Source organism: Myotis yumanensis, unplaced genomic scaffold, assembly GCF_028538775.1.
Source record: "Myotis yumanensis isolate MYYU_CA2020_CCGP unplaced genomic scaffold, mMyoYum1.0.hap1 SCAF_4, whole genome shotgun sequence".
Lineage (NCBI taxonomy): Eukaryota > Metazoa > Chordata > Mammalia > Chiroptera > Vespertilionidae > Myotis > Myotis yumanensis.
In genome coordinates, this window is record NW_027223755.1 from 92,762,423 (window position 1) to 92,777,610 (window position 15,188).

Sequence of the window (15,188 nt, forward strand, 5' to 3'; positions counted from 1 at the left end):
TGTCAGAGTTTTTCCCCAGGTCTTTTACTTTTTCTTTTCTTTCCCTTTTCTAGGATTGATGTATCTCAGAATGATCTTCCTTGGGAATTTATGGTTGACCGACTTCCTACTGTCTTATTTTTTCCCTGTAACAGGTAATGCAGAATTTTTTCAATATTTGGGCAGATGGGATTCTTTTGCTGAAAATAAATTGGGTTTAAGATAATGGAAGTGATATGTAAATCATTAGTTATTACTAAATTACTTTGAATAAAATGTATTGTGCAAAAAATGTGCTATTAGGGAAAAAGGTAAAACAGCTTTGGGGTCACATTATGGTGGTGGTGATGGGGCAAAACAACAGGCACCTATTGAGCCTTACAAGGTGTGTTGGGCCTGCCTGTCCTAGATTTCATGCGTATCACTTCTCATTGAGTCCTGGCCATGACTACCTTGTTCCTCCAATGCAAAGAGGAAATAGGGGTCAAGGAGCCTTTTCTCCAAGTGTGCAGACTTCTGTGAACATCTACCCCAGGGCTGTCACCTGGATCTGCTCGTATTTGTCTGAGTGCTACTCCAAGTTCAGTGATTACTGCTGCTATTCTGAAAGCCCAGCAAGTAGGGGTGAACATTAGCAAAAGGGATAGGACTTGGCATTTAGCAATTGTGGATGTGGATGTTTTGGTAGGAAGGGAAATTAACTCTTGGCCTTTCAAAGCCAATAAACCAGATGTTCTCTTCCTTTTTACAGATTTCCCTTTTGTTATTAAAAGGATGGGTCCTTGAGGACCCAGTCACATGGCTTTACTGGGGAAAAGCATTTGCTGAGTTATTTCAGTGAGGTCCCTAACTCATATATGACATTTACTGTTTTAATTTCCTGCGCTCACTTTTACCATTTATTGTAGCCACTGCCTTGCTTTTTGTGTTTTTCCAGGAGAGTGCTTCCTTCATACATACTGAATCATTTCCTTGTTTTTTCCTCTTTATCTCAAAGAATTTTTTCTGAAATACTTCCTGTGGTAGTAGAGTCTTGTCAAATCACACACTAAAAACAGAGCATGACTCACCCTATTGTACTACTGACTGTCCTGATGACCCTTTTCTTTCTAAGGAGCTTTAAAGAGCCACACAGTCACAGAATCATGGACAATAACACTAGCAATTCCATCTATGGGTTAGAGGCTGGGCATGAAATTTAATGAAACATAATTTTAGAATTCCAAACACAGTTTACAAAGGTATTAAAGCCATAACATCCAGCTCTGGCCTTTGCATAAAGAAGTTCTCAGCAACTACAATCCATGAATATATAGTAGGAGACAGGGAAAGACACCCAGAGACTTGGTGGCAGAGAGTTGTGTGTTTGGGGGCCTGAGTCTGGCTTGAGTAGCTTTCATTCTAAAGTTGTCTGATGTAGTCAGCGTGGAGGTGAGATTGTTTTCCACGCCCTCCTTGGGGTCACTGCAGCCCCTTAGTATATTCCTTGAATTGAAAAATCAAGAAGGTAAATATTGAACATGAAAAGACTGTCCAGTTCTATTTTAATGGTAAGAGCTTCCTTGATAAACTAAAGCATTACTGCTTTGGAATGGAATTGTACTTATTTCCTCAAAATTAAATTATAATCAGAAGTAAGTGCCTCATTACCTCGTGCAAAGTGAGTGTTCAGTTTACTCAGGAAGTAAATGGGCAAAGGATATGAGCTGCCAGCTCACAAAAGAGGAAATAAAAAAGACTGTTTGATAACATGTAACAAGACCTTTTTCACAGTATACATACTTATGTTATTTTTAGTGAAAAGAATATAAAATGTGTTTTGATAAAATACAAAGTTGCACTGGTTAAAATGTGTACATAAGGGAAGAAAAGATGTCAAGATGTTGACAATGATTGTTTTGGAGGAGTGAGGGTTACGGGTGATCTGGTGGTGTCTCTTGTGTGCTTTTTGCATCCTTTGCAAATTGTCTACAGTGAGCACATCTTATTTTATAATCATTAAAGGAAAACCATATGAAAGAGCTTGTCCTCTGACACAGTATGCCACCGGGGTCCCTCCTGCTCCTGGCTGGGCCAGCCTTCCTGTTCAGGGGTATCTTAGAACTACCTTCCTTCCACCACTCTGTGTGACATTTCATAATATAGGTCAGTGATGGCAAACCTTTTGAGCTCGGTGTGTCAGCATTTTGAAAAACCCTAACTTAACTCTGGTGCCGTGTCACATATAGAAATTTTTTGATGTTTGCAACCATAGTAAAACAAAGACTTATATTTTTGATATTTATTTTATATATTTAAATGCCATTGAACAAAGAAAAATCAACCAAAAAAATGAGTTCACGTGTCACCTCTGACACGCGTGTCATAGGTTCGCCATCACTGATATAGGTGCTGTGGCCCAGCCCTGGGCTAGAATATCAGAAGTGTGGCAGGGTTCACCCTAATGTATCCCCTGGGGAAGGACCTCACTTCTTCAGAGGAGCAGGCCCACCCTCCCTCAGTGTGATAGCCCCTTCTTTGGAGCAGAGCCTTAGACCCCATTTGTTATTTTTTTATCTGGCCTTTTTTATCTGTTATTTTTTTTATCGTGCCAGAGGTGCATAATAAACATGCTCCTAGTGAACTTAGAGGAGAGTCAGATAAATAGTGAGACCTTTACCACCACACTTTCAAAGTGATTATTTTTTTGGAAGCAGTTTGTTGACATTCTGTCCTTGCTATTTATAAAAAGGCTGGAAGCATTTTAGCATACCCATCAGGTAGATTCATGAAGATTGCTCCAGGAACTCTAAAATGGCATGCTTAGAAATGTCGTTTTCTGTCCTGTAACTGTCTCCAGGTACATAAACTGGTCTCTCAGCAGCTCTTTCCCTGGGGATTAATTCACATTTACTCTCTGCCCAGGTTTGTGCTGCAGATCAGCCTCTGCTTGTTGTTCCTCACCTGCAGAGGCCAGGTGAAAATGGCTGGGAGGCCCCACTTAAAGACAGCTTGCATGTTTAGAAAACTATGCTTTAAGGAGGGCATCGTTATATACTTATCCCCAAAATGTTTGAAATTAATCCATTTACCTGAAAGTTTCCATTAAGATTGTATAAAAATAGGGCATATCTGATTTTAATTTCCCTGTGATTTTTATTTCCTAGGGCAAGTACTTACCCATTAAGAGAACACCTTTTATCTTTTCTTAGGTATTTGGCCACTGGCTCTGTGTTTGGAGAGGGTGTGCAAGTTTTTAATGAATGGTTTCAGGTTTTTCTAAGGAACAGTTTTTTGAAGCTGACACTCATTGAGCGTTTGGGTAACTAGTGTAATCCTTACAGCAATCCTGTGAGGGAGATGGTGCTCTTGTTGACCTTTTACAGATGAGGCAGTGGAGGGACACAGAGAAGCCACTTGTCTGGGAGCTCCTGACAGTGAGCATTAGCCCTGTGAGTTGGCCCCAGACAGGCAGCTTCTGGAGGCCCTGCTCTTAACCTCCATTTCTTTAATACTCAAAGGTGACGATAACCATTGTTTGTCCAACTCATACATAAACTAGTGGTTTTGATGTATTGCAGCTAGGTTGTGTATACACAGGGAAATATATCTGTGGTAGAAACTTGCTCATCAGACAATTAAATGACAAGTTCTAAAGAGGAATTTTCTACAAATGGACTTGCAGTTAAGCTTTGAGCAAACCCCCTTCATATGTCGTCCTCCCTCCTTATCCTGTGCTCTCAGGACCAGGCAGCTTCAGTTCCTCTATTTGTCAAGGGTCAGGGCTCCAGTAACATCTTCCCCCCATCATGGCTATCAAAATGTCTCCAGATGTTGTCAAATGTCCTTTGAGGGGTACAGTCACCTCCAGTTAAGAACTCCTGCCTTGGATAATATGGAATGAATGCTTGCTGAAGAAACTGAGCTGAGTGTGTCAGGTTTTTCCTATTTTACCAAGCACTGTTGATGGCCACAGGAGTGATGGGGGACAGCTCTGCCCCAGGACATGCCCCTGGGCCTCTCGGAACATACGGAGGCCCCTCGGTTCCCAGTGCCCTGATCACTGGCTTTAGGCTTAGGTCTGGGAGCTCTTGTCTTTCTTGGAAGGCTGTGAATAGAAACAGCTCTTTCTCCTCAGGAATAGACATGTTTGAGATAAGCCACCTTAATTGCAGAATGAGCATGTGGCACATCCTCAGCTTTGTATAAAAGTTTCTGCCCAGACAACATTTTCCTTGCTGATTTCAGTTAAGTCCAATTCTCGGAATGTCTTTTGTAGGAAATAAATGGCCTGATCTTCAGTAGCAATCTGGTTTTAGACTAAACATGTTGGTGTGACTCTCATTTTTGACTCTTCCCTTTCCCTTCAGAAAGGACCTAAGTGTGAAATACCCTGAAGATCTTCCCATCACCCTTCCAAACCTGCTGAGGTTCATTTTGCATCACTCAGACCCTGCTTCTGTCCCCCAGAACTTGGCTAACCCTTCTACCAAAGAGTGTCTTCAGAGCGAGGCAGTCTTACAGCAGAGGCACATCTCCCATTTGGAGAGAGAGATCCAGAAGCTGAGGGCTGAAATCAGCACCCTTCAGCGAGCGCAAATGCAGGTGGAGGCTCAGCTTTCCAGCGCGCGCAGGGATGAGCACCAGCTGCTGCAGCAACAGCAGACCTTGAAGAAGCAGCACAGCTTGCTCCAGCTGCACAGTGAGCAGCTGCAGGCCCTGTATGAGCAGAAAACCAGGGAGCTGGAGGAGGTGGCCCGAAAGCTCCAGGAGCTGGCTGATGCCTCAGAAAACCTGCTCACAGAGAACACATGGCTCAAGATCCTGGTGGCGACCATGGAGCGGAAACTGGAGAGCAAGGACGGAGCTGAAAATCTCTCTCCCCCGGAGGAGGGGCACACTGACTACCCTGAGCCCTCAGGGTCCCCCCGGTTACCTGGCAGCACCCCTCCACCTGCCAATATCAGCTCCCCGCTGGCGGCCGAAAGGAGCAATGAGAATAGGACAGACTAACTTTTTAAACGACATGAAGAAATCAGAGGTGAAATCTGTACATTGGGAATATATTTATGCAAATTTTATTGAAATTTATTGTAAATAAAGATTTTCTCAGTGGTCTAGAAAATCAATGTGAATGTCATTCAGCTTTTATTGAACAGGGATGGCATCCCTTCCACTTATTGCACAAACTTGGTAACTGAGACAAAAACAGTAGCACAGTCCATTTGAAGATTTGTCTGAAAAATTAGTCCATATTTTAGTGGCTGCGTCAGAGTTCCCTCCCCATTCTCCTGTTGTTGCTTCTGTGATGACATACAGGATGAGATGTTAATTTCTTGGCTGACTAGTCAGAAAACTTGAACACAACAGTGGTCAATTCAGAATGAACTTAATGAGAGTCATAACTTACTAAGCCAGTTGAGTGTGTGGCTCTGGTGTCTGTACTAAAAAAAGTAGCTATTGACAAATAAGAACAGTGACAGCTATTGTGTGGTTGTTCACCAGTTCTACAGGCACTTTCACTTTCCTCCCAGAGACCCCCACGAGTGCCCCACCATGCCTGTGACCCTCACCTGGCACTGTCACCATGCTGATGGGATGGGCCTGATTCAAGCTGCAAAGATGTCATCCCTGGCAACCAAGGAGTGGAATAAAGAACTTCCAGACGTGAAACTAAGGAGAAAGCGACATTTCAACATTTCAAAACTCAAACTTCACTGGCACGGTAAAAACCTCAGGGCAAGTCTGACAGTCAAGTGATGGTCATTTTCAGAGCCAGGCTCAGAGACTGAAAATGCAAGTCCCAGGTGCCTCCTGGGTTACTAGGGTGAAAGACAGCCTAGGTGTAAGCTGCTGGCTGCAGAAAGTTAGAGGTAGAAAGCTTGGAGGTTCTGGAATGCGAGGGGAATGGATCAAATGCCCCTACACCTTCCATTTTTCTTGAGCATCCTTCATTAGAAAGCAAATCTCCCTGATTTCCAAGTCGGCACCTTTGGAACTTGTCTCCACTCCCAGCCCAAAGGGACTCTGCTGATCTCCAGCATAACTCTCATGCTTGGCCATCCTCAGTTAAGGGCCAGGGACATTTCTTCTTGCCTTTAGCTCAAATTGCGTATCTGCCCTTACCCCTCCCTCTAAGCTATTAATGTTTGGTCCCCAATTTAGGCATATGCTGCTAAAGTAAATGCTCCCTAAGCTCCCTCCTTGGGTTTCTAGAAAGTAGATTAGTTCAACATGCTTTCTAGAGGAGACTTGAATGAAGCCATAAGTAAGCTGCCTTCAGCCTGACCAGGAAGCCAGGGCTCTGATGGTGGTGGGAGCTGACGGGGGAGGCTGAGGGCCTCCTGGGAGCTCCATGCCCATGCTGCTGGCAGGCTACTCAAGTGCTAAAGGCCAGTGCACCAAGGTTAAAACAAGGCTGGCCTCCAGTTTATTACCCAGGTTGCCGATATAAGTCCTAGTTAATCATAACCGTTAATGTGTTTACAGTGGTGGAATTAAAAATCCAAGTGATTTCATACAAGGGACACCTTGGAGATGCAGGCTGTGGAGGCACTGGCCCAATCCAAGAGCCACTAACTCATCTTTTTGAAAACTAAGTGCAGAAACTGAAACTCAATCTCCCCTGCCCCCGGTCCCCCCAGTGCTCACTAAGCACAGGCAGTCAGGGCACATCTGGGAGCTCCTGTGTACATATGCACGTAAGAAATGCCCTTCCACTGCACTTGGTGCTCTCATAGTGGAGTCGGGGGACTCTCCTAGGTCAGGGGTGGGGAACCCTTTTTCTGCCAAGGGCCATTTGGATATTGACATCATCATTCACGGGCCATACACAATTATCAACTTAAAAATTAGCCTGCTACATTTGGTCAAACATTTAATTAACTCACACCCAATGCCTTGGCAGGGCCAGACCAAATGATTTCATGGGCCTTATATGGCCTGTGGGCCGGACGTTCCCCACCCCTGTTCTAGGTGATCTGCTGAGGAAAGTAAAGTCCAGTATCCAGCAGGTGAGTGGTAATTTAAGAAAGGAAACTAATTTGTGAAAAGGGAAGGAGTGAGGAAACCCCAGTCCCCTCCTCTCCCCTCCAGTGCAGAAAATATTAAATTCAACAAATAAAAACCACAATTTTCTTTCTGGGCCAATTGGGTTCCAGATAAAAGCCACTGCCTGCTCGCTAAGCCTGTGCTAAGTAATGCCCGGTGGGGTTGGATGGGGTTGGGGAGGGGACAGAGTGCTCAGCATGCTCAAGACCAGGGGGGCAAGAAACTGCTCTGCCACTGGGATGCCTGGCAGCCCTCAGGACGTGTGCCTGACTCGTCCTTCACTGACTCCCAAGCAGCTGCAGTAGCTTCCTTGCAATATCAACAGCAACTGGTATTTAACGACCAAACCTACTTAGAGAAAGACAGTGGTGTGGTTCTCCCATCTATTGCTAACCAAGCAGAAATCACCACAGCACCCCAACCGGTCAGCTCTGAAACTTAAAACACGTCACATCCTCTACGAACACACACATATATTAGAGGCCCCTGCCAAGTGCAACTTGGGCCTTACATGTCCAAGACACTCCCCCACAGCCTTGACTCAGCTTATTAGTACTGTCAATCCCATGTACACTATGCAGTATTTTTTAAAATCAGCAAAAAAGGTTTAAGCACGTGCTTCTGGGTCCTATTTACAGATCACAGGTTTGTGAGTTCACGCGTTACAGTAGTAGCGCCATCAAAACAGGCTCAGCTAAACATTCAAGTAACAAAAGCAAGGTCAGGTCTGCCCACTGCCTGCAATGGGCAGCTCCACCAGGAGGCAGAGGGAATGCCCAGGGCCACCAAGTCCTGGCTTAGGACAGCTGGGACCCCAGGAGTCAGTGCATGCGATAATGAAGCCCGGCGAGGCCATGCCAGCGTCAACCCCTCCTCTCAAACGGCAGCACGTCTGTGGTTTTCCCCTCCCACGCCTCTTGGCTGGCTGCAAACAGGCCCAGGAGCCTTCGCATCCCAGCTCAGCCGTGCACTTCTGGGCCATTGGGGGTCAGCTTGGCCTTCCTCTCCACACATGGTCCCTTGGCTGAGTACTGCACCAGCAGGAAGGGCTCCTTGGTGTCGCCATCCCCCACGATGCTCTCCTCGTCCTCTGACTGGCTGATGCGCTGCAGCCGCAGGTAGCACCAGCAGCCCAGGATCAAGGCCCCCAGGGCAGCGATGGCAATGAGGATGACGATGACTGTGACCACACCCGTGGTGGGGCTGTGGTCCATAATAGACATGGTCAACGCTGGGGGAGGCTTCCTCCGCAGGAAGGTCTTGGAGGTAACCGGCTCAGTGAGGCTGGAACTCAGGCTGTACACGAGAGCCCTGAAAGACAAAGCGACATGAGGCTCCACTGGGGACTCTGCAAGGTACCACCTGGACAGCTCACGAGCTCATGTTGGCTCTTCCACAGGGTCTATTTTTAATCAGTTCTGAAGCCTGCCCATCCTGCCCTCATCCTAGTGAAAACATGTTGGTTGGCTTTTGTTGTTTCTTTGACTGTGGTGTTACCAGCCTTCTCACTCACCCTGGCCCACTTCCATTCACTACCTTTGGAGCTTCTGCTACCAGACAGGCAGCCACCCTGGCCCAGCCACAGAGCCTGAGATGTGGGGCAGAAGGGTATCTACAACCTGCAACCCCACAACAGCGTAGGATCAAAAGAGGGTCTGTTTAAGGTGAATGTTCTGGAAGCCCGGCACCACTGGGTGTTCACAGCAATTCAGGGACGAAAGCCAGTGCTTCGTGATGGCCAAAGATGAGTGATTTGACAGCAGGGAAGTGGCATCAGCCCCTCATGAACAGGTGGTAGCTCAACTGAGTCTTCAGGAAAACCTGTGAGAGGGGGCAGGAGATGACAGCCTTTGCCCATAAGGGAACAGCAGCCGCCGGGGAAGAGCCCTGATCCACCACACCAGCTGAGAGGGAAGCCAGGCAGCAAAGTCCAGGAAGATGGAGGCACTCAAGACAGACGGCCCTGCCCTCCTCATGCTCAGCTTCTGGTGTAGGAGCCAGACTACAAACAGGTCAATATACCAACCACCTGTCACTACAAATGCAGGAATGCCATGCCAGCACAATAGGGGACCAGGTCCCACGATGCTAGACTCGGTGGGGCAGGACATACTTAGGGAGGCAATGCTGATGCTAAGATGTGCAGGAAATCCAGCCGTTGGGAACAGCATCTGCTAAGGCTCTGAAGGCAAGAGAGAGCCTGCAGACAAGTGCAAGGAGCTGAGGGTGCTGGTCGCTGAAGATGGAGCATCAGTTGATTTGGGTGAAGGTGGGAGGGGGTGTACATATACTGGACCACCATTTCCTGGCCTCCTAACCTCAGACAACTCCACTTCACAGAGGCCCTGTTAATGGGGCTGGTGAGGGGCAAAGGAGAGCGCAGCTGCGGGAAGTGCAGAAGACTCACTATAGGTGAGGCCACTAACAGCCCGTTGAGATTCAAGTGCTGAAGCTAGCAGGCTCCCCTGGGTCCCAAGTCCCTGCACTTTTTTTCTTGCATCTCATCATAAGCAGAGCAAATAACAGTAACTAACACCCAGGTGGTGTGGTTACGAGGATGTGGAAAAGCACCAAGTTGTCACTCGGTAAGAGTGACTTGTTTGAATTCGGTTTTTTGAGAAGACTGACATCAACGCAGGTAGACAGCGTTGGAAGGGGAAGGTTTCCCCTCCCAACAAGATGGAATTTGCCATCCTTGAGCAATAACAGCCTTAATTAGAAATGATTTTTATCCTGAAGGTCAACACTCCGGCGTCTGTTTGGGGACCAGGCCCTGGAAAACTGCAGACCTGAGTTCCACCTGCCACCATGTCCACATTTGCAGAAGGATCCTGGGCAGCTGGGGGCGATATCCCTGGAGTCTGCCTCCTTCTTACCACCTCCAGGGTTAAGCCACTGCCATCACTCTCAATGGGCTCCCAGCTCCCTGATCTACCACGTGGGCCCACTGCAGCCAGTGCCCTTGTGGCCCAGAGGAAAAGCCCACAAGTCCTTACAGTGACCTACAGAACCTTGCATGATGCATCTGCAAGCCCTGCTGCCCAGGCCAGTCCCTCTGCCCCAACACTCTGCTCCCCTTACCCTTGTTTAAGGGTTCTTAATGGGGCAACTGTGTCCCCCAGGGGACATTTGGCGATATCTGGAGACATTTCTGGTTGTCACAACTGGTGTGTGTGTGGGTGCTACTGCTACTGAGTGGGTAGATAGCAGGGATGCTGCTCAAGACCCCACAGAGCATGGGACAGCTTCCCCACCCCAACAAAGATCAACAGTGTGCAGGTGGAGACACCCTGACCTAGTTAACTCCAGCTCAGGCAGGGAAGCTTCTGATCCTAGAGTCCAGGAGGGTCTCTTGGTTTTGAGTCCTCCCTCCAGGGCACTAACCTCAGCTTGCAACCCTGCTTTTGTAGCATAGCCATCTGATTAGCACCCACCTACCCATCAGACTGTGTGCTCCATGAGTGGCCCTGCACACCTCTGTGTCCCAAGTATACAGGTCACCCTGGACTCTCCCCTGCCACCATCAGGGCTGCTGTATTCTCCCACAACCCTGCTTGCCCTGTCCTCTCAGCCCTCCAGAGGGGACAGGTGACTACCCCCCCACCCCACCCTGACCTCCATTTTCTCTTCCTGCTGGGGAGACCACCTGCCTGCCTTGTCCCTGTCCACCTCCCTCTCCCCACTGGACCTCTCCTGCCCAGTGTTTGCTGGGGTGCCTGCACTCGCACAGCGCTCATGGACAGGAAGTCAGTTATCAATTCAGAAGGGGAAGTCTGTGTGTGTTTGGGGAGTGGGGGTGGTTTGGGAAATCAAACAATGGCAGCAGGACCTGGGGATGGGGGGAACCCGAGGGCCAATCCCACTGAAGCCAGAAGTCCCAAACTAATGAGGAAACCAAAGCAGAGGCAGCCCGCTGGCTCAAAGGGACTTTCTGGTGGTGTGGTAACCTCAGAAGACACTACCAAGTGCCTGCTGCCCCTGACCAGGCCAGGAGTGGGCACAGCCAGGTCTGGGCCCTTCATCCCCATGAGCACAGAGCCAGGTGACCAGGCCATAGTCACGCCTGGCCTGTGTCTCTGGCCCTCCCCTGAGTGTATTTATTCCTTCATTTACTCAGCAAGTATTTCCTGGAACTCACCTTTTAAAAAATCTGATCATCCCCTGCTCAGAACCTCCCCAGTATTAGCAAAGAATCTAAATTCCTTGCCTCCCGAAGCTTCTGCACACTCTCTACCCTCCCACCTCAAGGCCTCTGCATTTTCTGTTTCTTCTGCCTGGAATGTTCTTCCCTGATTGTCCCATGTCTGGCTCCTTCCTGTTTGGGGGGACTTTCTTAGAAGGTACCTCCTGGGGGATGCCCTCCCAGACCACCCTGGCTCCAGATACCCCTCCACCCCACACTTGCCACTACCTTGCACTACTTCATTTTATTTCCCAGCACTCTCTGCTACCTGACATCCTCTTGGGTCAGGGAACACGTTTCCCTAGCTACTGTCTCCTTCCTGCAGTGGACTGAGCCAGAAAGAGGAGGGCACTGACCATCTTGTCCACTGCGGGATCCCTAGCCCAACAACAGATGCTCAATAAATGTCTGCTGAGTGCTCCAAGCCCAGGGATATAGTGATGAGTCACAGGAGACCCTGTTGTCATGGGGATCCCGGTTGGCAGTTACCCATCCCTGAGCCAGCTCCCTCACTCCAAAGCCACTCCCAGGACCCTGGTCATGGGTCCCCCTGTTTGTCTGAACAGACTCAGGAAGCCAGCAGCCTGCAGGGGAGGACAGGCTGCAGCCTGAGTGTGGGGGTGGGAGCAACGTGTGCAGGTGGAGGCTGGGCAGGCCTGAGCCCATGAAAGGGCAGCTGTCATTGCGAGTACTGAGCAGTGGGGAGGGGAGGAAGCCTCCAAGAAGCAGAGCCCAGAGGAGACATGAAGCATGAGGGAGGCTGGCTGGCTTGCTTGAGTTAGACCCCCACCCTACTTGTGTTGTCTCTACTGGGGCTTTCCCTATCCCCCACCTGTGTGCCCCTCTGAGCCAAGGTGTCTTCTGCAAGTTAGCTGTTCCCTCACTCTAATCCAGGAAAGCCCCCAGGTGAGATAGGGAGGGCCATGGCTTGGGCTGAGTAGACACCCAGGATGGCACCTTGGAAACCTGACCCCCTCAGAACAATCACCAAGCGCTAAAGCCCAGCCTCTCCAATCTGCAGAGACCACTCCTCGGAGCTCCCCACCCCATGCCCCCTCTGCCCAACAATGGGCTCAAAAGGATAGTCCTCTCCACAGCCAACACCTCTCACTGTCCTGCTGCCCCTAAAAGGCCCACAATTTAGGCCTTCCCATTATTAGGTGGGGTTTCTTTCAGTTATCCCTGATACTTCATGGAACCCCCAAACTGAGCCTTAACCCCACTCCATGGGTCACTGCTCACACTCAAGGCCCAGTGGGGCCACAGCCAGCAAAAAGCAGATTTGAGACCCCTTGTTCACCCACCCCACTTCTTTGTTGACTTGCTATTTTGAGCTGTTTTGACCCAGCCAAGCAAGCTGCTCCTAATAACCTGTTTCTCAGTGTGCAAAATGGGAATGAGGCACTGACCTCACCCATCAAGTTGTGTGGAGGATGAGAAGTGATAAGAAATGTGAAAACGGAAGGGCCACAGAGAGCTCAGTGAGCGCTTAGGATCCCTTTTCTCCAAAGACTTGTCTCCCAGGAGGATACAGAGTCTGGCCCAAGCCCAATGCCACAAACAGTCCCTTCCTCAGGGACACTCTGCTGCTGCCTTCTCACTTAACTGAGCATATCACGAGTGTCACCCAGCCCAGCTGGACACTACCTCACCACCCCCGCCTTCTGGGGCTGCCCTGCTTAGAGGGGGCCAACCACCCTAACCCAGGGGCTTCCAGCACTGCCCCTAGGGGTTAAGCCACACCCTTCCCCTAACAAAGCCATCTGCTAGGTATGCCAACAAACCCAGCTCCGCCTCTTCATGGGACCCCAGTTCACAAATCAGAAACATTTCCTGCCTGGTTTCTGATTAGGAACATAGAATAGTAGAGAGGATGAGACACTGCTGGGCATAGTGAGGGTGCAGGTGGAACATCTGCTCTGTGACAGGCCCCAGCTGTCCTTGGGACCCAAGGACACATCACACAAGGCCCCTGTCCTCTAAATGCCAGGACCAAGAACAGTGGGGATCCTCATGGGAAACTAACAATTACAGGGCTGTGCCCAGCTCTGGCCAGTGTCATCTCATCCTCTAACCCCACCCTCCTGAAGAGGAAACTCGCACCAGAACCCCCTAGGTTCCCCTGAGCAGAAGAGGAAGCTGGCCTGGGGCAGAGCCTGGGGACTGTACCAAGGTCAGACTGGGTCTCCTGCAGACCCAGGTTTGAGGCTCATGTCCCCACCCTGTGAATCAGCCACTGGTAATTCTCACAGGCTGCCCCAGGGTCAGCCTACTTGGCTAAACAAGTTTGGTAATAACAGATGCCTGACAAAAGTTGGCGATGATTACTATGTGCCAGACACTGAGCTAAACACTTGACAGAATCATCTCCTTTCATCCTCAAAACAGCCCAGAGAAGAGTTATTACTATGCCCACTTTGCAGATAAAGAATTTGTGGCTCAGAGAAGTCAATTGCCCAAGGTCACACAGCTCGAAATTTGCTGCACAGGGATTCACATCCAGCCAGCCTGAATCCAGAATCCCAGATTTCAACCTTGACTCTAAAGTGATATTCTATTTTATTTTATTATGATACTCTATAGACCCACACCTCCCCAATCCCGTGCTTGAAGGGCCAGGGGACAGGTAAACCCCAGTCAGCCTCCCTCCCCCCCACCCCCAACACAGCAGGAGCAGGCTGGGTGACGAGGGCTGAGGCCTCGATGCGGGGTACACAGGGATGACAAGCGCCCCAGCAGCTCCCGCGTGCTAAGCGCGGGCGACGTGCAGGCGCGGTGCCAGGCGCGCTCCAGGCATCCTCTCATTTAACCCTCCCAGCCAAAGCCGTCGTCTCTCCCATTCTAACTAAGGAGCTATGCGAGGCTGGAGGAAGGGGCTTGGCCCAGGGGGCGACAGCTGGAACGGGTAGGACAACTGGAGAGATAGCTTCCTCGGCCACATGGGGGGGGGGGGGGAAGGGGGAACTGGGACCACGAGACCCAGTCATGCCCACGCCGCGCAGTCACCACCGACGGAACCCGGCACCAAACACTGGGGACCGTCGTCAGTTTCTCCACCTGCCAAATGGGTGCCAGACCTCGCCAGGACCCCATCCCTGCCACCCGGAACCCTCCTGACCACCCTGGGGGCTGCCAGGATCCGCGCCTCCTCCGTTATTTAAAAAAAACCCGAAGTATCCGGAGAAGCCCGGCGGCCGGCCAGGGCTCTAAACTGCGGGCCGCAGTAGGGGGCATGCGCCGCTTAGGGGGAAACACCGGCTCCCCGCAAAGCGGCCGCCGCCCCCCGCCGCCTCCTTTGTCCCGATCTCGCCGCAGCGCAGCGGACAAAGAACCCCCGCCCGCGGGCGCGGCCCCCCGGAACAGACCCTCCCCCGAAGCCGCGTCCTCGCCCGGGTTGCCCCTCCCCCGCCGCAGGGACACCCCCTCCCTCCGGCCCGCGGCCAAGCCGCCCAGCGCGCGCCCCAACCCCATCCAGGGTCGCCCCTTCCCCTCCTGTAATTCCCTACACGGCCGATCACCCAGCCCGTTCGGACCCGCTCACCATGGCGCCGCCTGCAGCCTGGCTCGATCGCCCCGCAGCAGCCCTGCGGGTCCGCCTCTGCCCGCTTGCCAGCCCGTCCGGCCGCTGCGCTCTGTCGGGACGCAGGAGCCCCCGCTCCGCGGCGGGCGGAGCATTTTAGGCACCGCCCTTGAAGGGGGCGGGGCCATCGTGGCTAGGCCAATGGGAGCCCGCGCTGGGACGGCGGGGCGGGGTCACGTGCGCGCGGGGCCGGGTCGGCTAAGGCGGGGCGGGAGCTGCGTGCAGCTGGCAGAAAGGGGGACGGGGAGGGGGATGAGGGGGGGACACTTTTAGCCTCAGCGCGCGAGGATTGGGCGCCCTGGGCTGCGGGTCCCGGGCCAGGAAACCTCCCTCTGACCTTAGAGGCTGCTCGTATTCACCCGGGGTTTACGGAGGGGGAAACTGAGGCTGACTGCAGATGAGTGTTGCCCGGAAGCG

At 50.9% G+C, this 15,188-nt stretch overlaps 2 protein-coding genes across 3 annotated transcripts in view; one reads left to right on the forward strand and one right to left on the reverse strand.

The window, feature by feature from the left end:
- The window catches only part of TXNDC11 (thioredoxin domain containing 11), a 72,995-nt gene extending 67,912 nt beyond the window's left edge, over positions 1-5,083 (forward strand). For both annotated transcript variants that reach the window (XM_070412969.1, XM_070412970.1), the window contains 2 exons: positions 54-134; positions 4,329-5,083. In XM_070412969.1, coding sequence (XP_070269070.1) covers positions 54-134; positions 4,329-4,971 — 724 coding nt within the window. In that variant the 3' untranslated portion in view covers positions 4,972-5,083. The remainder of the gene's footprint in view (positions 1-53; positions 135-4,328) is intronic.
- SNN (stannin) lies at positions 5,021-14,822 on the reverse strand. The gene is made up of 2 exons (XM_070412971.1): positions 14,733-14,822; positions 5,021-8,319 (listed from the first exon to the last, which is right to left on the reverse strand). Exon 2 carries the CDS (start codon positions 8,229-8,231, stop codon positions 7,968-7,970), a length of 264 nt encoding a protein of 87 aa, XP_070269072.1. The 5' UTR covers positions 8,232-8,319; positions 14,733-14,822; the 3' UTR covers positions 5,021-7,967.
- Positions 14,823-15,188: the final 366 nt, after the last annotated feature.